Source organism: Littorina saxatilis, linkage group LG11, assembly GCF_037325665.1.
Source record: "Littorina saxatilis isolate snail1 linkage group LG11, US_GU_Lsax_2.0, whole genome shotgun sequence".
In the NCBI taxonomy this organism is placed as follows: Eukaryota; Metazoa; Mollusca; class Gastropoda; order Littorinimorpha; family Littorinidae; genus Littorina; species Littorina saxatilis.
The window spans coordinates 44,438,879-44,462,889 of NC_090255.1; the positions used below are offsets into that span (position 1 = coordinate 44,438,879).

General features: G+C 41.9%; 1 protein-coding gene across 5 annotated transcripts in view; it reads right to left on the bottom strand.

Moving 5' to 3' along the window:
• LOC138980560 (glutamate-rich protein 3-like) overlaps positions 1–24,011 on the bottom strand; it is a 79,887-nt gene that overhangs the window by 44,805 nt on the left and 11,071 nt on the right. For 3 of the 5 annotated variants that reach the window (XM_070353442.1, XM_070353446.1, XM_070353445.1), the window contains exons 3-11: positions 22,201–22,398; positions 17,532–17,723; positions 13,926–14,024; positions 13,582–13,767; positions 10,500–10,707; positions 10,035–10,221; positions 9,471–9,637; positions 7,372–7,461; positions 694–801 (exon numbers count right to left, since the gene is read on the bottom strand). In XM_070353442.1, coding sequence (XP_070209543.1) covers positions 694–801; positions 7,372–7,461; positions 9,471–9,637; positions 10,035–10,221; positions 10,500–10,707; positions 13,582–13,767; positions 13,926–14,024; positions 17,532–17,723; positions 22,201–22,398 — 1,435 coding nt within the window. The remainder of the gene's footprint in view (positions 1–693; positions 802–7,371; positions 7,462–9,470; positions 9,638–10,034; positions 10,222–10,499; positions 10,708–13,581; positions 13,768–13,925; positions 14,025–17,531; positions 17,724–22,200; positions 22,399–24,011) is intronic. The other 2 variants (XM_070353444.1, XM_070353443.1) reach the window with 2 other exon arrangements.

Here is a 24,011-nt window from a genome sequence, read left to right on the forward strand (position 1 = left end):
GCGCAACCCCCCCCCCCCCCCCTCCCCCCAGAAACCAAACCAACATACCTATCAAATACAGCTCTTCTGGCTCAAAATGAGACTTAAAGTTGTTAACATGGGCCATTTTCCTAGGATAACTTTGCTATACCAAATCCTTCTTCTAACTTGATATGTATTTGTTTTACACGTGTATTTTAGTTCTTGTCAATTAGACAGCGTTGATGGCTAAGTCCTGGATACAGCGTTGATGGCTAAGTCCTGGATACAACTTTGATGGCTAAGTCCTGGATACAACTTTGATGGCGAACTCCTCGGTGTCCTAGGGTTATGAACTTTTTACCCTATTTGCTTTCAATGCCATGAAACATTTCAAATTTCTTCATCTTTGTTTTCACCTTTAGACAGTACACTGCTTGTATCTTTATCTGTGTAAACCTTCAGTCGGTACACTTCTGGGCAATAAAATTGTATCTTTATCTGTTCAGCAACACAGCTTACAAACTCAGCACATTGGTAGCTCAGACAACTGGCAGCAGTGAATGAAATTAGGTGAAACGCCAAACTTGTAAGAAAGTCATCATTGTTCAAGAGAAACAAACAGTATAACCTTATTAACTGAAAACTGCATGCCGAGAAAGTCATCATGGCTCAAGTGAATCAAACAGTTAATCTTATTAAATGTGAACTGCATGATGAGAACATCGCCCCTACCTTCGTCCTTGCGTGTGCTGCTCTCTGTCTCGCTCTCCGAGTCTGACGAACTGGATGAGCTGTCTGAGGTCTTGGAGGAAGCCTCGAAGTCGTCGTCGTAGCTTGCATCTGCGCAGAAGCAAACACAATGAATGTCATGATAACAACATAATGTGAACGTATCATCGTCGTAGCTTGCATCTGGGCAGAAGCAAACACAACGAATGTCATGATAACAACATAATGTGAACGCATCATCGTCGTAGCTTGCATATGGGCAGAAACGAAAACAGTTTGGAATCTTTTCTCTGTGTATATTTTCAAAAATATATTGTAAAAAAAACGGTCACAGTTAGCAAGCCGACCATAAGAGATAAAGACAAATCCAACCCCTCCCCAAAAAACACAACAAAGCACAAATACTCACGCACGCATTACACAAAAAGCAACAACGAAAGCAGAAAAAGTCAACCACACTTCAAAATATGTACGTTCAAACAAAATATTAATCTTCCATTGAAAATATTTTTCAAATACTGATGCAGCATGCAGGTTATAAGCAAATTAGTGTGTAAGTTCTAGGTATGTCTTTAAACACTTGACACTTGTAGGATACACCTACAAATTCAATGTGAAATTCAGAAAAAGGAGATATTTTAATTCACAAAGAAGAGAGCCAAAGTAACAAGAGGCGAAGCCTTCAAGGCTCACGTAAGAAATAGACAAACAGTAACACAAACTCAATCACTCCGTCACACATACACACCCACACACACACAGTAAGCTTAGGTGACACTGTGCAAGAAAGAGAGACACTAGATCTAGATCTGTCTGTGTCTGCATGTAGCCTACTTACAGGGACACGACTGCCAAATAGTCTCGGCCCGCTCAAAATAACAATGACCGAGACCACACACACCACGCGAGAGAGAAAGACTACAGGGAGGCATGCCGTCATGATGCATTAATTGACGTCAAACACTTTTGACCGTGACGTAATCTTATGCGAGCTTTATCCATAGTCTTGGATAACCACTCACACATAGACTCGGAAATGTTAAAGTTTCTACCACAGACATACACACACACGCACACACGCACGCACAAACGCACGCACAGACAGACAAAGTTACGATCGCATAGGCTACACTTACGTGAGCCAAAAAGTATAGACGCACAACGAATATTCTGGCTTTACTCCGTATGGGTCAATATAAAAACAAAAGGAATGGTCAAATGTTCACTTGAGATAACCATTCACAGATTGTGTTTAAATCCCTTTAGCAAGCAGTATTGAAATATATGAAAATAGATGGCCTTATTCATTTAACTCTATCATAGAAATATCATGTCTTCCTATATGTCTTCCTAATCTTACAAGATATATAGCAACAAGATCACGAAAAACAATCTTCAAGATTTAATCTGTCCATCATAGCTGCTTGTGTATTTTCAGTTAGAATCTCAAACACGTCCAAGAAACACACAGCAACATCAAGAGTTTTAAAAAAACAAGCAGAGAAATTTCAAAACAAAAGAATCATAACTACTAATTAAAGCACAGCACCAATGAAAGAAGAAAGGTGGCACACTGACTCAACAGCGGAGTCACTGCATACACTCTGAATGTGACGTCTGACTCAACAGCGGAGTCACTGCATACACTCTGAATGTGACGTCTGACTCAACAGCGGAGTCACTGCATACACTCTGAATGTGACGTCTGACTCAACAGCGGAGTCACTGCATACACTCTGAATGTGACGTCTGACTCAACAGCGGAGTCACTGCATACACTCTGAATGTGACGTCTGACTCAACAGCGGAGTCACTGCATACACTCTGAATGTGACGTCTGATTCAACAGCGGAGTCACTGCATACACTCTGAATGTGACGTCTGATTCAACAGCGGAGTCACTGCATACACTCTGAATGTGACGTCTGACTCAACAGCGGAGTCACTGCATACACTCTGAATGTGACGTCTGACTCAACAGCGGAGTCACTGCATACACTCTGAATGTGACGTCTGACTCAACAGCGGAGTCACTGCATACACTCTGAATGTGACGTCTTACTCAACAGCGGAGTCACTGCATACACTCTGAATGTGACGTCTTACTCAACAGCGGAGTCACTGCATACACTCTGAATGTGACGTCTTACTCAACAGCGGAGTCACTGCATACACTCTGAATGTGACGTCTGACTCAACAGCGGAGTCACTGCATACACTCTGAATGTGACGTCTGACTCAACAGCGGAGTCACTGCATACACTCTGAATGTGACGTCTGATTCAACAGCGGAGTCACTGCATACACTCTGAATGTGACGACTCTTACTCTACGCTGCAATTTCTGTGTCAGGTGTCCTGTCATTGGTTTGCATGGAGATCAACAGGATGTTCAAACCTATAACTCTGTCAGGTTTGTATGGGTTGTGAAAGAGTGAATATTCTTGCTTAAAGTGAGTAAAACTTTCCCCAATGACATTATGGGCCTGACACTACACGAGGGATGTGTCTACACCATGTGGACAAGGAGAGCGTGCTGAAAGCTTGCCTCGCTCTAAAAGCAAGGGTGTTCAGCTCTTCTACAACCCCTAAACACCACAAGGAGTTACTTTCATAGTTTGTCTTAGAACTTCCTCTTCACAACCCCTAAACACCACAAGGAGTTACTTTCATAGTTTGTCTTACAACGTTCCTCTTCACAACCCCTAAACACCACAAGGAGTTACTTTCATAGTTTGTCTTAGAACTTCCTCTTCACAACCCCTAAACACCACAAGGAGTTACTTTCATAGTTTGTCTTAGAACTTCCTCTTCACAACCCCTAAACACCACAAGGAGTTACTTTCATAGTTTGTCTTATAACGTTCCTCTTCTACAACCCCTAAACACCACAAGGAGTTACTTTCATAGTTTGTCTTACAACGTTCCTCTTCACAACCCCTAAACACCACAAGGAGTTACTTTCATAGTTTGTCTTAGAACTTCCTCTTCACAACCCCTAAACACCACAAGGAGTTACTTTCATAGTTTGTCTTATAACGTTCCTCTTCTACAACCCCTAAACACCACAAGGAGTTACTTTCATAGTTTGTCTTATAACGTTCCTCTTCTACAACCCCTAAACACCACAAGGAGTTACTTTCATAGTTTGTCTTACAACTTCCTCTTCACAACCCCTAAACACCACAAGGAGTTACTTTCATAGTTTGTCTTACAACTTCCTCTTCTACAACCCCTAAACACCACAAGGAGTTACTTTCATAGTTTGTCTTATAACGTTCCTCTTCTACAACTACTAAACACCACAAGGAGTTACTTTCATAGTTTGTCTTAGAACTTCCTCTTCTACAACCCCTAAACACCACAAGGAGTTACTTTCATAGTTTGTCTTATAACGTTCCTCTTCTGCAACCCCTAAACACCACAAGGAGTTACTTTCATAGTTTGTCTTACAACGTTCCTCTTCTACAACCCCTAAACACCACAAGGAGTTACTTTCATAGTTTGTCTTATAACGTTCCTCTTCTACAACCCCTAAACACCACAAGGAGTTACTTTCATAGTTTGTCTTATAACGTTCCTCTTCTACAACCCCTAAACACCACAAGGAGTTACTTTCATAGTTTGTCTTATAACGTTCCTCTTCTACAACCCCTAAACACCACAAGGAGTTACTTTCATAGTTTGTCTTACAACGTTCCTCTTCACAACCCCTAAACACCACAAGGAGTTACTTTCATAGTTTGTCTTAGAACGTTCCTCTTCTACAACCCCTAAACACCACAAGGAGTTACTTTCATAGTTTGTCTTATAACGTTCCTCTTCTACAACCCCTAAACACCACAAGGAGTTACTTTCATAGTTTGTCTTACAACTTCCTCTTCTACAACCCCTAAACACCACAAGGAGTTACTTTCATAGTTTGTCTTATAACGTTCCTCTTCTACAACCCCTAAACACCACAAGGAGTTACTTTCATAGTTTGTCTTACAACTTCCTCTTCTACAACCCCTAAACACCACAAGGAGTTACTTTCATAGTTTGTCTTATAACGTTCCTCTTCTACAACCCCTAAACACCACAAGGAGTTACTTTCATAGTTTGTCTTATAACGTTCCTCTTCACAACCCCTAAACACCACAAGGAGTTACTTTCATAGTTTGTCTTACAACGTTCCTCTTCTACAACCCCTAAACACCACAAGGAGTTACTTTCATAGTTTGTCTTATAACGTTCCTCTTCTACAACCCCTAAACACCACAAGGAGTTACTTTCATAGTTTGTCTTATAACGTTCCTCTTCTACAACCCCTAAACACCACAAGGAGTTACTTTCATAGTTTGTCTTAGAACTTCCTCTTCTACAACCCCTAAACACCACAAGGAGTTACTTTCATAGTTTGTCTTATAACGTTCCTCTTCTACAACCCCTAAACACCACAAGGAGTTACTTTCATAGTTTGTCTTATAACGTTCCTCTTCTACAACCCCTAAACACCACAAGGAGTTACTTTCATAGTTTGTCTTATAACGTTCCTCTTCACAACCCCTAAACACCACAAGGAGTTACTTTCATAGTTTGTCTTATAACGTTCCTCTTCTACAACCCCTAAACACCACAAGGAGTTACTTTCATAGTTTGTCTTATAACGTTCCTCTTCTACAACCCCTAAACACCACAAGGAGTTACTTTCATAGTTTGTCTTACAACTTCCTCTTCTACAACCCCTAAACACCACAAGGAGTTACTTTCATAGTTTGTCTTATAACGTTCCTCTTCACAACCCCTAAACACCACAAGGAGTTACTTTCATAGTTTGTCTTATAACGTTCCTCTTCACAACCCCTAAACACCACAAGGAGTTACTTTCATAGTTTGTCTTATAACGTTCCTCTTCACAACCCCTAAACACCACAAGGAGTTACTTTCATAGTTTGTCTTATAACGTTCCTCTTCACAACCCCTAAACACCACATGGAGTTACTTTCATAGTTTGTCTTATAACGTTCCTCTTCACAACCCCTAAACACCACATGGAGTTACTTTCATAGTTTGTCTTATAACGTTCCTCTTCACAACCCCTAAACACCACAAGGAGTTACTTTCATAGTTTGTCTTATAACGTTCCTCTTCTACAACCCCTAAACACCACAAGGAGTTACTTTCATAGTTTGTCTTAGAACGTTCCTCTTCTACAACCCCTAAACACCACAAGGAGTTACTTTCATAGTTTGTCTTATAACGTTCCTCTTCTACAACCCCTAAACACCACAAGGAGTTACTTTCATAGTTTGTCTTATAACGTTCCTCTTCACAACCCCTAAACACCACAAGGAGTTACTTTCATAGTTTGTCTTATAACGTTCCTCTTCACAACCCCTAAACACCACAAGGAGTTACTTTCATAGTTTGTCTTATAACGTTCCTCTTCACAACCCCTAAACACCACAAGGAGTTACTTTCATAGTTTGTCTTATAACGTTCCTCTTCTACAACCCCTAAACACCACATGGAGTTACTTTCATAGTTTGTCTTATAACTTCCTCTTCACAACCCCTAAACACCACAAGGAGTTACTTTCATAGTTTGTCTTATAACGTTCCTCTTCACAACCCCTAAACACCACAAGGAGTTACTTTCATAGTTTGTCTTATAACTTCCTCTTCACAACCCCTAAACACCACAAGGAGTTACTTTCATAGTTTGTCTTAGAACTTCCTCTTCACAACCCCTAAACACCACATGGAGTTACTTTCATAGTTTGTCTTATAACGTTCCTCTTCACAACCCCTAAACACCACAAGGAGTTACTTTCATAGTTTGTCTTAGAACTTCCTCTTCACAACCCCTAAACACCACAAGGAGTTACTTTCATAGTTTGTCTTAGAACTTCCTCTTCACAACTGCTGAGAAATGCATTTAAATGTTCTTCACTTTTACAAATTGTGGTTTTTTTCACAAATATACTAAAGCCCATAAAAAAACCATAGTGCATTAAAACCATGCAAGTATCTGTGCTGAAAATTGACACACAGAAAAGCTAGGGAAAGTAATTAGACACACCGATCTGAACTTCAAATGCAGGCAAGAATCTCAACCAGAAATGTTTGACATCTGCAGCCAAGCACACTTGTATGTGACAGTATGCCTGTCAAGCAAGGACACCTACAATAATAGGACACCCTGCAAGTTTCAAAAAGCGTCAATCTTATAACAGGAACAGTGCTACCAAGGATAAGTGGACACCTCCCATGAAAGGACACTCTTCGCTGTTATATCATTTGACCAAAATTCACCTCTCTTGTTTTTAATTCTTGATTTTGGGAGCTGTTTATATCTGTTTCACATTTGTCCCAGGCATACCTGCCATAAAAGGCCACCTGCATAGTAGGGACACTTACGGCCAGTCCCAGGGTGTCCTTTCATTACAGGTACCACTACAACTGCTGTCCTCAGCAAAGCAAATGTTCTGATTGAGATTTTCTGCCTTGAATTCAATTAGCTGCTTTAATACCAACACATTTCTTGTATGTCACGCATGAAAGGACATCTAACACCACATCCAAATTAGATGAAGCCCAAGAAAGAACACCAACACCACATCCAAATAAGGATGACACGCATGAGAGAATGTACACCAAAACCACATCTAGACGTCACGCATGATGGAACACCTAACTACCTGCGCTCTTGGCCGACTTTAGCTTTCTGTCATCAGCGTCCTTCTCCTCTTTCTCAACTGCCACTACCACCGCTTTTTCCTTCGTGTCTTCTGCAAGGGCAATTCATTCTTGTACAACATACAGCAAGCTACACAATGTCTACCTTTGTGCAACTCTTACAGTTGCACTGTAAATTAAAACAACAAAAATTGAAAAACTATTCACTTGAATCTCTGCCCACTCCCTGGTAAAAAGCATGATAACTTCTATTATAAGCAGCAATGTTAAAGCTATAATACTAACATTTTCTCTGCAATTACATCAATCTACTTGGACAAATCAAATCATACACTAATAAAACTATCACTAGGTTCTAAACCCTTTTGAAGAGAAGAAAGTAAAGCTGAAATACCAATGCACAGAGTTCCTACCCCCAAAATAATCTCTTTCATTAATCGGATAACTACATGAGGAAGGAAGATCTTTCAAAAGCTTGAAACTAGATTCTAAATCCAGCTATCACAAAAAATCCTATTGAAAATAAGTATTCTTCAACCACAACTCAAAGCTCAGAAAAAAACCCTTTAAACAAGATTCTACAGCAGGCACACTATTATCTAAAGATTTCTAAAAAAAAAAGTTCAGAAAGTCTTTAAAGACTGGAACAAGCTTCTGAAGCAATCTGAGTCAAACAAGGCCTTTCTTTGATGAAAACACTGGGCTAAGAAAATCTTCAACAAACAAAAACTGAATTAGGACTGTGCTTTCATCCCGTGTGAAACTGGTCAGATCTGTGCTTTCACCCTGTGTGAAACTGGTCATATCTGTGCTTTCACCCCGTGTGAAACTGGTCAGATCTGTGCTTTCACCCCGTGTGAAACTGATCAGATCTGTGCTTTCATCCCATGTGAAACTGGTCAGATCTGTGCTTTCATCCCATGTGAAACTGGTCAGATCTGTGCTTTCACCCTGTGTGAAACTAGTCAGATCTGTGCTTTCATCCCGTGTGAAACTGATCAGATCTGTGCTTTCACCCCGTGTGAAACTGGTCAGATCTGTGCTTTCACCCCGTGTGAAACTGATCAGATCTGTGCTTTCACCCTGTGTGAAACTGATCAGATCTGTGCTTTCACCCTATGTGAAACTGGTCAGATCTGTGCTTTCACCCCGTGTGAAACTGATCAGATCTGTGCTTTCACCCCGTGTGAAACTGGTCAGATCTGTGCTTTCACCCCGTGTGAAACTGGTCAGATCTGTGCTTTCACCCCGTGTGAAACTGGTCAGATCTGTGCTTTCACCCCGTGTGAAACTGATCAGATCTGTGCTTTCACCCCGTGTGAAACTGATCAGATCTGTGCTTTCATCCCTTGTGAAACTGATCAGATCTGTGCTTTCATCCCGTGTGAAACTGATCAGATCTGTGCTTTCACCCCGTGTGAAACTGATCAGATCTGTGCTTTCACCCTGTGTGAAACTGATCAGATCTGTGCTTTCACCCCGTGTGAAACTGATCAGATCTGTGCTTTCACCCCGTGTGAAACTGATCAGATCTGTGCTTTCATCCCGTGTGAAACTGGTCAGATCTGTGCTTTCACCCCGTGTGAAACTGATCAGATCTGTGCTTTCATCCCTTGTGAAACTGATCAGATCTGTGCTTTCACCCCGTGTGAAACTGGTCAGATCTGTGCTTTCACCCCGTGTGAAACTGATCAGATCTGTGCTTTCACCCCGTGTGAAACTGGTCAGATCTGTGCTTTCACCCCGTGTGAAACTGGTCAGATCTGTGCTTTCATCCCGTGTGAAACTAGTTAGATCTGCGCTTTCACCCCGTGTGAAACTGGTCAGATCTGCGCTTTCACCCCGTGTGAAACTGGTGAGATCTGTGCTTTCACCCTGTGTGAAACTGGTCAGATCTGTGCTTTCACCCTGTGTGAAACTGGTCAGATCTGTGCTTTCACCCCGTGTGAAACTGATCAGATCTGTGCTTTCACCCCGTGTGAAACTGATCAGATCTGTGGTGGAGCTTAGAAAAATTATAAGAGAAGAACAGTAGCTTTAAAAGCTGAGAAAGAGGAGAAAGAGGAGAAAAAGGAGAAAGAGGAGAAAGAGGAGTGCTCACCACTTGAGGGTTTGGGTTCCTCCACCCGGCGTTCCAGGTATTCATTGTCGTAATCGTCCCTGGCGGTGGACACGACGATGACCTCCTCCTTGTGAGGCTTGACCGCTCGCTTCGGCTTCTTGGACGTAGCCTTGTTCCTCATCACCACACCTTTGGCCACCTGGCACCTGGAACATGACAGGCAAGATCCGGTGTGTAACTATATTAAGTGCAGGAAGCACAAGAATCGCCTTCAGAGGAATAAAGTCAGTCAAACAGGGGAGAGATTGTAGAGCTAAATTCACAGTCCTATAAAAACTGCGATGTGAATGCAAGGGTCCACAAGAGCACACCAGGAGAGAGATTGTAGAGCTAAATTCACAGTCCTATAAAAACTGCGATGTGAATGCAAGGGTCCACAAGAGCACACCAGGAGAGAGATTGTAGAGCTAAATTCACAGTCCTATAAAAACTGCTATGTGAATGCAAGGGTCCACAAGAGCACACTAGGAGACTAAGAGCCAGCAATGGGATGATGTTTTTAAGAAAATGAAATCGCGCCACAGCACGTAACCCTGCACTCACTTGTAGCAAGGGACAGCACCCTCCACCTTCAGCACACTGAAGTGCCCTTGTTTGCCGCCGATCTTGGCGCCGCGCTTGTGACGATACTCGCAGCACGTGCTGACTCGGCTGTCCATCTGCCCGTCCACGTACAGCGACAGGCTGAACGGGTAACCACGGTGACGGTACGAGATGAACTCAAAGGCCGCTGTGGAGAAGACAAAAAGCCAGTGTAAACTGAAACCTCTGCTTGGCAGTTACAAATACTCCCCCCTTCTCCCCCCAGCCCCACCCCTTTTATTAGGACCCCCCAATTTTACACTCCCTCCATGAAGATCGATCAAAGCAGAACAGAATGTGTTGAAAAGTATACTCACATTCAGGCAGCAGTCTGACCACTTCCCCCCCCCCCCCCCCCCCCTCCCAATTCAACACTTCCTCAATGAAGATCAGAGCAGAACAAAATGTGTTGAAAAGTATACTCACATCCAGGCAGCAGTCTGTCCTTGAAGACGGTGAGCGTGTTTCCCCCACAATGCTGCTGCTCGATGACCACTTCCTGCGTGGGGTCCATCTTCTCGCGAGCAAGCTTGAGCGCCCAGCCGTGGTATTTCATCAGCACTTTGCACATGGTCTGCTGGTCGCCATAGTGAACCTTGGCCGTCTCTGGGCGGTGCAGGCGAGCAATCCGGGACTGCACACATCCATTTATTTTCATTACTTTATTGTCCAATTGCTGGGAAATTCGGGTTGCTTCCTCCCAGTGGAAAGCTAGCGGCAACAGAGTCGAGCTACCCAGGTGTGTGCGTGTTCAGGTGATTGGAACCTGCGACCTTAGGATCACAAGTCTAGTGCTCTTCCAACTGAGCTACCAGGTTGCAACAAGATTACTGAATTCACTCAATCGTAACATTTCATGAAAAGACAATTTTCAAAAATAGCTCTGTCAGGATTATCAGCGGATTATCAGCTCCTGTACCTGGGACAAGGTGTATCATTGTAATGTCTATCATCATACAGACTGTATCATTGTGATGTCTATCATCATACAGACTGTATCATTGTGATGTCTATCATCATACAGACTGTATCATTGTAATGTCTATCATCATACAGACTGTATCATTGTAATGTCTATCATCATACAGACTGTATCATTGTGATGTCTATCATCATACAGACTGTATCATTGTAATGTCTATCATCATACAGACTGTATCATTGTAATGTCTATCATCATACAGACTGTATCATTGTAATGTCTATCATCTTACAGACTGTATCACTGTGATGTCTATCATCATACAGACTGTATCATTGTGATGTCTATCATCATACAGACTGTATCATTGTAATGTCTATCATCATACAGACTGTATCATTGTAATGTCTATCATCATACAGACTGTATCATTGTGATGTCTATCATCATACAGACTGTATCATTGTAATGTCTATCATCATACAGACTGTATCATTGTGATGTCTATCATCATACAGACTGTATCATTGTGATGTCTATCATCATACAGACTGTATCATTGTGATGTCTATCATCATACAGACTGTATCATTGTGATGTCTATCATCATACAGACTGTATCATTGTAATGTCTATCATCTTACAGACTGTATCATTGTAATGTCTATCATCATACAGACTGTATCATTGTGATGTCTATCATCTTACAGACTGTATCATTGTAATGTCTATCATCTTACAGACAGTATCATTGTGATGTCTGTCATCTTACAGACTGTATCATTGTAATGTCTATCATCATACAAACTGTATCATTGTAATGTCTATCATCTTACAGACTGTATCATTGTAATGTCTATCATCTTACAGACTGTATCATTGTAATGTCTATCATCATACAGACTGTATCATTGTAATGTCTATCATCATACAGACTGTATCATTGTGATGTCTATCATCATACACTGTATCATTGTGATGTCTATCATCTTACAGACTGTATCATTGTAAAGTCTATCATCTTACAGACTGTATCATTGTAATGTCTATCATCTTACAGACAGTATCATTGTGATGTCTATCATCTTACAGACTGTATCATTGTGATGTCTATCATCTTACAGACTGTATCATTGTGATGTCTATCATCATACAGACTGTATCATTGTGATGTCTATCATCATACAGACTGTATCATTGTGATGTCTATCATCTTACAGACTGTATCATTGTAATGTCTATCATCATACAGACTGTATCATTGTCATGTCTATCATCATACAGACTGTATCATTGTGATGTCTATCATCATACAGACTGTATCATTGTGATGTCTATCGATCATCATACAGACTGTATCATTGTGATGTCTATCATCTTACAGACAGTATCATTGTAATGTCTATCATCATACAGACTGTATCATTGTAATGTCTATCATCATACAGACTGTATCATTGTAATGTCTATCATCATACAGACTGTATCATTGTAATGTCTATCATCTTACAGACTGTATCATTGTAATGTCTATCATCATACAGACTGTATCATTGTAATGTCTATCATCTTACAGACTGTATCATTGTAATGTCTATCATCATACAGACTGTATCATTGTGATGTCTATCATCATACAGACTGTATCATTGTAATGTCTATCATCTTACAGACTGTATCATTGTAATGTCTATCATCATACAGACTGTATCATTGTGATGTCTATCATCATACAGACTGTATCATTGTGATGTCTATCATCATACAGACTGTATCATTGTGATGTCTATCATCATACAGACTGTATCATTGTAATGTCTATCATCTTACAGACTGTATCATTGTGATGTCTATCATCATACAGACTGTATCATTGTGATGTCTATCATCTTACAGACTGTATCATTGTAATGTCTATCATCTTACAGACAGTATCATTGTGATGTCTATCATCTTACAGACTGTATCATTGTGATGTCTCTATCATCATACAGACTGTATCATTGTGATGTCTATCATCATACAGACTGTATCATTGTGATGTCTATCATCATACAGACTGTATCATTGTGATGTCTATCATCTTACAGACTGTATCATTGTGATGTCTATCATCTTACAGACTGTATCATTGTGATGTCTATCATCATACAGACTGTATCATTGTAATGTCTATCATCATACAGACTGTATCATTGTAATGTCTATCATCATACAGACTGTATCATTGTAATGTCTATCATCTTACAGACTGTATCATTGTAATGTCTATCATCTTACAGACTGTATCATTGTGATGTCTATCATCTTACAGACTGTATCATTGTGATGTCTATCATCATACAGACTGTATCATTGTAATGTCTATCATCATACAGACTGTATCATTGTAATGTCTATCATCATACAGACTGTATCATTGTAATGTCTATCATCTTACAGACTGTATCATTGTAATGTCTATCATCATACAAACTGTATCATTGTAATGTCTATCATCATACAGACTGTATCATTGTGATGTCTATCATCATACAGACTGTATCATTGTCATGTCTATCATCTTACAGACTGTAATACACTCACATCAGTGGTGACGGGACGTTGGGGGGACGCACTCTGCACCCGGCGGGCGCTGCGCGGGGTTCGAGAACTCATGGGGGTCTTGGGGGGCAGCGGCACCTGCGACAGCATGTAAGGGGATGTCACTCCACGACCCTCCTCCATCGTGGCCATCAGCATGGCGTACTTCCTCAGTGCCGCCGTGTCCATCTGGGAAACATTTCATTCAGTTATTGGTCATTGATTCTTAACAACCTAGTTGCACATATACACACGCACACACACACAAACTCATTCTGAACAACCGAGTTGTACATATACAAACGCACACACACACACACACACAGGTAAAGGCAGACTGTACTTACTGTATGCAGGTGCCTGGTGTCAATCTGATTCTGTTCCCCAAAGTTGTGATCATTGTGGACAGGTGTCAGAGGTCGCCCCTCATCATCCAGGTACAACACCTGACAGGTGTCAATACACACACAACATTAACACGTACCTCAATGATACAGTATTTGGTTTACTTTATTTTTACTTCTTTTCTCTTGTAAACTTAAAGACTACCATCTACAATGACTGACTGATACTGACTTATTCTTACCCATGCAAGCACACACGCAGACACACACACGCACATCCAACACAAACTCACAAAACCACATCGACTGTCATATTTCGCTTATGCATGGTTTCTTTTTCGTGTTTTTTTCCTTTCACATGTATGGATGAAAAATCTATTATTCAAGTCTAGTATATGAATTAGGACAAGTTTGATGCTAATAAAAGTAAGACGAATTACATCTGAGTACAAATGACTAAACTACTAATACTACAACAGTTATCAGTAAGCAATTATAGTTGTATTGATAATGACCGATTCAACTGTGGTGCAAGTTGAACACGTCAAGAACAGTGTAGCCTTGGTTTCATGCAACAAGCAAAGTGAAAACCCTGTGCAAGGTGGTGCATACACTGTTGTCTTACCCATCTGAATCTTCATCAAACTTCAAATCACGCAAAGAATAACAAATCCTATCCACTACCAGTAGACAAAATGCCAAAGGAGCATGACAAATGAAAAAAAATTAGAAAAGAAACAGAGTCTGATTTTCAATAACTTTTGAGACTATATATATACAGTTAACCATTTCTTCATCTGGAATTTCAAAAAGTATGACTGAATAAACGCAGAGGTGTGAAACACAACATTACTTATTGTCTAAATAAAGCAGAACAAAAAAGAAAAATTAATGTTAACAAACAACAAAGAAATGGATAAACACAAACATGCACTTCATTGTGTGTTAAAAACTCACCCACAACAGAAAAGCACACAACCAAATCAACAGAGGTTGAACTCACTGCCTACTGAGCTAAGTGAACTGACCGCCTACTGAGCTAAGTGAACTGACCGCCTACTGAGCTAACCCGTACGAAACGTTCTTATAAGAAATTGGACCCAATTTCATATAAGATTCTTATAAGAGTCTTGTATGACAATTTCATATATGTGGCTTATAGGTATTTTAAATGCAAATGAGGTAAATTCTTATAAGAAACTTATATGAATCATATATGAACCTATAACCTGAGCTCATATAGGTCTCTTATATGAATCTTATATTCTCTTATAAGAAAGCTATAGGTCTCTTATATGAAATGTTCATATATGAGACTTATAAGAATCTTATATGAAACCTACATCTCCCTCATAGGATTCTTATATGTCTCATATATGATATTTATATGTCTCATACTAGACACACGACCTTGACCTACATTTGTGTTTACAAGGGAAATAACACCTGCTTAACCCAATTTAACTGTCTTGACTTTGAATTATAATGAATCCAACTGCAAAATACCTTTTGGTTCAGTATATATACATATCTTTACTGAAGTTGTGTTTATTTTGAGGGCAAAAACAAACAGATCTCTAAATCACTGGTCACAAGAAGAGGAGTAAGACATGCATTGTCCTCTTCAAATCCAATACTTTGAAACTTGAAATTATGAACAAGAAACAACAAACAAGTTACAGCCACAAATAATTTTCTTGAATATGCACAGCTGTCACAGTTTCTTGTTGCTTGAACCAAAGTAGTGCTGGTAAACATGATTTGATCACCTGATGCAGAACCAGAACTGTAAAGTAAAACAAATAATGGAGGGAAATTCTGGATTTTGAATAAAAACACAAACCTGTCAGTGTCAAGCTGTTGGGTTGGTTGGGCTGCCAGCCACCCACAAACATCAGCATGACATAAACATTCTCTTCACATATTCATACATCAAGTCCAATTATTTCTGTAAGAACTTTGCATTTTAGTCCTGCTCTTTCACTGATTTTCTGCTAAACATCCTCACAGAGCTGCTGTCACAAAGATGGCCGTTCAGTCAGGGGGAGATAATGCTCAAGGCAAACCATCCACTTCCTGTTCATATATGAAACATATATGAAAGCCAGTATTGCCAGTAATTCAGCATTGTCCAATATTTTTTCTAAGTCCTGAATTCTCCTATGCAGAAACTAAGTGATGATTCATATAAGAGTCATATAAGATTCATATAAGAAACATATAAGAGAACTATAGGTTTCTGGAAGTGCAGGTTCTCATATATGATTCATATATGATTCTTATATGAATTGGGGTCTTTTTCATATAAGAGACTTATAAGAAACCTATTCCTACAACTGACATACATAGCTTTTTACTTGTCATATATGAAACTTATATGTTTCTTATAAGAAACTTATAGGTTTCTTATATGTCTCTTATATGTTCATATATGTTCATTTCGTACGGGAAGTCAACTGACCGCCTACTGAGCTAAGTCAACTCACTGCCTACTGAGCTAAGTGAACTGACCGCCTACTGAGCTAAGTGAACTGACCGCCTACTGAGCTAAGTGAACTGACCGCCTACTGAGCTAAGTGAACTGACCGCCTACTGAGCTAAGTGAACTGACCGCCTACTGAGCTAAGTGAACTGACCGCCTACTGAGCTAAGTCAACTGACCGCCTACTGAGCTAAGTCAACTGACCGCCTACTGAGCTAAGTGAACTGACCGCCTACTGAGCTAAGTGAACTGACCGCCTACTGAGCTAAGTGAACTGACCGCCTACTGAGCTAAGTCAACTGACCGCCTACTGAGCTAAGTGAACTGACCGCCTATTGAGCTAAGTGAACTGACCGCCTACTGAGCTAAGTGAACTGACCGCCTACTGAGCTAAGTGAACTGACCGCCTACTGAGCTAAGTGAACTGACCGCCTACTGAGCTAAGTGAACTGACCGCCTACTGAGCTAAGTGAACTGACCGCCTACTGAGCTAAGTGAACTGACCGCCTACTGAGCTAAGTGAACTGACCGCCTACTGAGCTAAGTGTTTCGTGTGTCTGACCATTAAAAGGCCACAAGGTCATGCATTCAATGACTAACAATTTTTTTTTTTCTAATCGTGAATTTGAAACGTTAGTTGTCTATCTGTTGTGGATGTCAATTTGAAACGTACGTTAGTTGTCTATCTGTTGTGGATGTCAATTTGAAACGTACGTTAGTTGTCTATCTGTTGTGGATGTCAATTTGAAACGTACGTTAGTTGTCTATCTGTTGTGGATGTCAATTTGAAATGTACGTTAGCTGTCTACCTAATGTGGATGTCAAGTCAAGTATATACCTGCATCCACATTCCATCTCCTTTTGTCTCCTAACCTTTTTATGCATATTCACAACCTTTGTGATATCCAAAAGCTAAAAAAAAAATTGAAACAAAACAGTAAAGAAGTAATTAAAATAATGGAAAATAAAAAAATTCCGAAAGTTTTTTGATGTCCTAAACTAAAAGGTGAAAAAGAAGTGAATGGGGAAAAAACCAAAGCCAAAAATGTTGCTGCTACTTTTAGCATTTGACAATTCTTATCTCAGCAACCATAAGAATAGTTGGATGATGTTTCTGCTGGACTCACATCTCCTTCTTCCTCAACCGACATTTGTGAGAGTCTAGACTCGGCCCTGGCGCGGGGCGCGCTGTAGGGGCGGTGCTTACTACCACGGCTCCGCCCCTTTCCTTCCTGGTAGGCGGGGCTAGACCCAGGTCGGCTTGCCCTGGGCGTCAAGAGAGGGAGGATGTCTTCATCCCCTCGTCGCCCGGTCGTGGCCTGGGTGGAGGGAACGCACAGCGTGTACAACATCGGGTTAGGGTTTGACACCATTAATAGCATGATTGACACAATTAATAGCATGATTGACACGATTAATAGCACGATTGACACCATTAATAGCACGACTGACACTATTAATAGCACGACTGACACTATTAATAGCACGACTGACACTATTAATAGTACGACTGACACTATTAATAGCACTCAGCTCACAATGTGCAACAGACAACCAGCTCACACTTCACAAAACTGGTACAGTCACAGAACTGGTACAGTCACAAAACTGGTACAGTCACAAAACTGGTACAGTCACAAAACTGGTAGTCACAGAACTGGTACAGTCACAAAACTGGTACAGTCACAAAACTGGTACAGTCACAGAACTGGTACAGTCACAGAACTGGTACAGTCACAGAACTGGTACAGTCACAGAACTGGTACAGTCACAGAACTGGTACAGTCACAGAACTGGTACAGTCACAGAACTGGTACAGTCACAAAACTGGTACAGTCACAGAACTGGTACAGTCACAAAACTGGTACAGTCACAAAACTGGTACAGTCACAGAACTGGTACAGTCACAAAACTGGTACAGTCACAGAACTGGTACAGTCACAAAACTGGTACAGTCACAGAACTGGTACAGTCACAAAACTGGTACAGTCACAGAACTGGTACAGTCACAAAACTGGTACAGTCACAGAACTGGTACAATCACAAAACTGGTACAGTCACAAAACTGGTAGTCACAGAACTGGTACAGTCACAAAACTGGTACAGTCACAGAACTGGTACAGTCACAGAACTGGTACAGTCACAAAACTGGTAGTCACAAAACTGGTACAGTCACAAAACTGGTACAGTCACAAAACTGGTACAGTCACAAAACTGGTAGTCACAGAACTGGTACAGTCACAAAACTGGTACAGTCACAAAACTGGTACAGTCACAAAACTGGTACAATCACAAAACTGGTACAGTCACAAAACTGGTAGTCACAGAACTGGTACAGTCACAAAACTGGTAGTCACAAAACTGGTACAGTCACAAAACTGGTACAGTCACAAAACTGGTACAGTCACAAAACAGTACAGTCACAAAACTGGTACAGTCACAGAACTGGTACAGTCACAAAACTGGTACAGTCACAGAACAGTACAGTCACAGAACTGGTACAGTCACAAAACTGGTACAGTCACAGAACTGGTACAGTCACAGAACTGGTACAGTCACAGAACTGGTACAGTCACAAAACTGGTAGTCACAGAACTGGTACAGTCACAAAACTGGTACAGTCACAGAACTGGTACAGTCACAGAACTGGTACAGTCACAGAACTGGTACAGTCACAAAACTGGTAGTCACAGAACTGGTACAGTCACAAAACTGGTACAGTTACAGAACAGTACAGTCACAGAACTGGTACAGTCACAGAACTGGTACAGTCACAAAACTGGTACAGTCACAGAACTGGTACAGTCACAAAACTGGTACAGTCACAAAACTGGTACAGTCACAAAACTGGTAGTCACAGAACTGGTACAGTCACAAAACTGGTACAGTTACAGAACAGTGATCGAGGAACACAGTGCAACAGTTAGGCAACAGCACAGCAGATAGATCAACTCCCGAAATAACTCTTGAGGCTGCTCTGAAACTCCTAATGCTCATGCAAGCCCCTTGAAAAATTGCAGTGTACGTTCTAAAATGGTACTTTCTTCAGACCTGGGAACCCATAGGATTTTGCCGTATTTTGTATGCACAATTGTCTACAAGGCCTGTAGCATGGTCAGTGGAAAGAAATATGACGGGAAAAAGTTTTATTCAGAAGCGCATCCCGAAGCCGATCAAGTATTTTAACACTTGATTACAGTTTTTGTCAGTAAACATTGAAAGAAGCATTTGCTTTAAATGTATTGACGATAAACTTAATTAATGGTGCGGCCAACGCACATGAAACATGTTTGAATCATGGATGTTCAAATGCTGCGTTGAGTATGTTTATTTTTCTGAAAATACACCAAGTTTGCTTAAGAATGCTCCAAGTGCAAAACAGGGGTTCCCAGGTCTGCTTCTTTTGAGTGCATGCACATCTTCACTCAACTCATACTTGTGTAAAACTGGTCGGCTTGCAACAGTATACCCCACCTTTACCAACCACACAATATTGCACATCTTCACTCAACTCATATACTTGTGTAAAACTGGTCGGCTTGCAACAGTATATACCCCACCTTTACCAACCACACAATATTGCACATCTTCACTTTGATCAGTCAGGTATCAGTGACCAAAAAGCCATCTCTCGTGTTTGCGTTATAATTGTAATTTTGTTCAATGTGAAAATGCTGAAAAATAAATCATCAACCGCTCAGTCAACCGTTCAAACTCAGGTTTGATTGCTTGAACAGTTTATTGTATGAAAATAACGCTACTTTTTAATTTTAACATGAGTAGTTTGATTGGTTGCTGAAACCAAGACACTGTTTCCTGCAAGCTGCATTTTCCCTCCTCTCTGGCACTACCCGTTGACAAAACACCTCAAGCTTTCACTGTACCTCTTGACACCATTACCATTCAGACAAACAGCCATCAGCATTAAACGCACGCTTCACTGTCATCGACATCACTACCATTCAGACAAACAGCCATCAGCATTAAACGCACGCTTCACTGTCATGACACCACTACCATTCAGACAAACAGCCATCAGCATTAAACGCACGCTTCACTGTCATGACACCACTACCATTCAGACAAACAGCCATCAGCATTAAACGCACGCTTCACTGTCATGACACCACTACCATTCAGACAAACAGCCATCAGCATTATAAACGCACGCTTCACTGTCATGACACCACTACCATTCAGACAAACAGCCATCAGCATTATAAACGCACGCTTCACTGTCATGACACCACTACCATTCAGACAAACAGCCATCAGCATTATAAACACACGCTTCACTGTCATGACACCACTACCATTCAGACAAACAGCCATCAGCATTATAAACGCACGCTTCACTGTCATGACACCACTACCATTCAGACAAACAGCCATCAGCATTATAAACGCACGCTTCACTGTCATGACACCACTACCATTCAGACAAACAGCCATCAGCATTAAACGCACGCTTCACTGTCATCGACATCACTACCATTCAGACAAACAACCATCAGCATTAAACGCACGCTTCACTGTCATCGACATCACTACCATTCAGACAAACAACCATCAGCATTAAACGCACGCTTCACTGTCATGACACCACTACCATTCAGACAAACAGCCATCAGCATTAATTTACACTGTCACAGTGTCAAGGAACAGTTAGGTGCAGATCAACACAGGGAGTTAGACCACGCCACGCACAAAACTCCATTCAGATCCACAAGCGACATTCTGTTCAATACCCGATCTTCTTTGCCTGAACTCTGCGGCTTTAACCCCTGTTTTGGGCGCAAATGTCGTGGGGAGGGGGAGCGTGTACGATTGGACCGCGACGACAACAACGGTAACAGTGTCTCCTCATATGCATACAGCCGAGAGCGTTCATTCTGTTTCAGGGAGTGTTCAGTAAATAATTCATAAGTATGAATCAAGTATCAGTCAACTGTTCCCAAAAAGCAGCATGCTCACATACAGCTCACATACAGCTCACATACAAACAAAAGAAAACAGAGGGAAAACCCAACATACAACCCTTTACGTACAAATTAAAATTGCAGACAGCTCGTATAAACTGGGGCCAAAGATATTGCTCTGAGTTTTGCAATTCTCAACACTGGAGACTGCATGTCCCTCCCCAAGAAACATTTTACTACTTCCAGAAAACATATTTCAAAGCATCTTTGAAACACAGTTTAAGACATTCTATAATCACAACATCAATAACATCAATTCAAATATTTATCTAGTAGCAAGCAAACTATATGAGGCCATGCAAACATTCAGAAACAAATTGTTTAAATGTATTACTGTCGAAAAATAGATGACACAACTTAGATACCCTAGGAACAATTTTTCATTGCATAAAACATATGAAGATCTGCTCTTGCGCTGACACAAGTAGGTAGCAACTACAAACAAATGAAAACTATCAAACAGAATAAAATCCCATATTTAAAACAAAAATAAAAATCATCTGCACAATGTGGAGTTTCAACATTATACAGACATGTATATTAACTTACACACTGAAACTGCAACGTGAAACACAAACACCACACACATACACACCACACACACTTACTCCACACACACCACACACACTCACTCCACACACACCACACACATACACACCACACACAGACACCACACACACACCACACACAAACACCACACACACACCACACACAAACACCACACACATACACACCACACACACACCACAAACACACACACAAAACCAAACAAATTGCTTTTGTGAATCATAAAATAAAATGTTAAAAAAAAACTTACCCGCACTCTTCTGACAAGCTGTATCTTGGCAATTTCCTCCAGCTTCTTTTTGATATCGGACTGACGGGACCGCTCGAGGTCGAGCGTCTTGTGAACGATGGCTTGTGCCAGCATATCCTTGACGTGCTTTTTGTGCTCCTTGCGACTCATGTTGAGTCGGTACGTCGACTCCGACACGATCTGCCCGCCCCTGGAGATCTGAATGTAAAAGAAGGCATGGCATATATATAATAAATCAGCATAGCAAGAGGTTGAACAAGTTTGATTACAAACTTAACATTTGAAGACACACACCGAGTACAGTGGCACCCCTCTTTTGAGACCCGGGGAAACTCGGAGCACACCAGGTCTTACAATGCCCGGGGAAACTCGGAGCACACCAGGTCTTACAATGCCCGGGGAAACTCGGAGCACACCAGGTCTTACAATGCCCGGGGAAACTCGGAGCACACCAGGTCTTACAATGCCCGGGGAAACTCGGAGCACACCAGGTCTTACAATGCCCGGGGAAACTCGGAGCACACCAGGTCTTACAATGCCCGGGGAAACTCGGAGCACACCAGGTCTTACAATGCCCGGGGAAACTCGGAGCACACCAGGTCTTACAATGCCCGGGGAAACTCGGAGCACACCAGGTCTTACAATGCCCGGGGAAACTCGGAGCACACCAGGTCTTACAATGCCCGGGGAAACTCGGAGCACACCAGGTCTTACAATGCCCGGGGAAACTCGGAGCACACCAGGTCTTACAATGCCCGGGGAAACTCGGAGCACACCAGGTCTTACAATGCCCGGGGAAACTCGGAGCACACCAGGTCTTACAATGCCCGGGGAAACTCGGAGCACACCAGGTCTTACAATGCCCGGGGAAACTCGGAGCACACCAGGTCTTACAATGCCCGGGGAAACTCGGAGCACACCAGGTCTTACAATGCCCGGGGAAACTCGGAGCACACCAGGTCTTACAATGCCCGGGGAAACTCGGAGCACACCAGGTCTTACAATGCCCGGGGAAACTCGGAGCACACCAGGTCTTACAATGCCCGGGGAAACTCGGAGCACACCAGGTCTTACAATGCCCGGGGAAACTCGGAGCACACCAGGTCTTACAATGCCCGGGGAAACTCGGAGCACACCAGGTCTTACAATGCCCGGGGAAACTCGGAGCACACCAGGTCTTACAATGCCCGGGGAAACTCGGAGCACACCAGGTCTTACAATGCCCGGGGAAACTCGGAGCACACCAGGTCTTACAATGCCCGGGGAAACTCGGAGCACACCAGGTCTTACAATGCCCGGGGAAACTCGGAGCACACCAGGTCTTACAATGCCCGGGGAAACTCGGAGCACACCAGGTCTTACAATGCCCGGGGAAACTCGGAGCACACCAGGTCTTACAATGCCCGGGGAAACTCGGAGCACACCAGGTCTTACAATGCCCGGGGAAACTCGGAGCACACCAGGTCTTACAATGCCCGGGGAAACTCGGAGCACACCAGGTCTTACAATGCCCGGGGAAACTCGGAGCACACCAGGTCTTACAATGCCCGGGGAAACTCGGAGCACACCAGGTCTTACAATGCCCGGGGAAACTCGGAGCACACCAGGTCTTACAATGCCCGGGGAAACTCGGAGCACACCAGGTCTTACAATGCCCGGGGAAACTCGGAGCACACCAGGTCTTACAATGCCCGGGGAAACTCGGAGCACACCAGGTCTTACAATGCCCGGGGAAACTCGGAGCACACCAGGTCTTACAATGCCCGGGGAAACTCGGAGCACACCAGGTCTTACAATGCCCGGGGAAACTC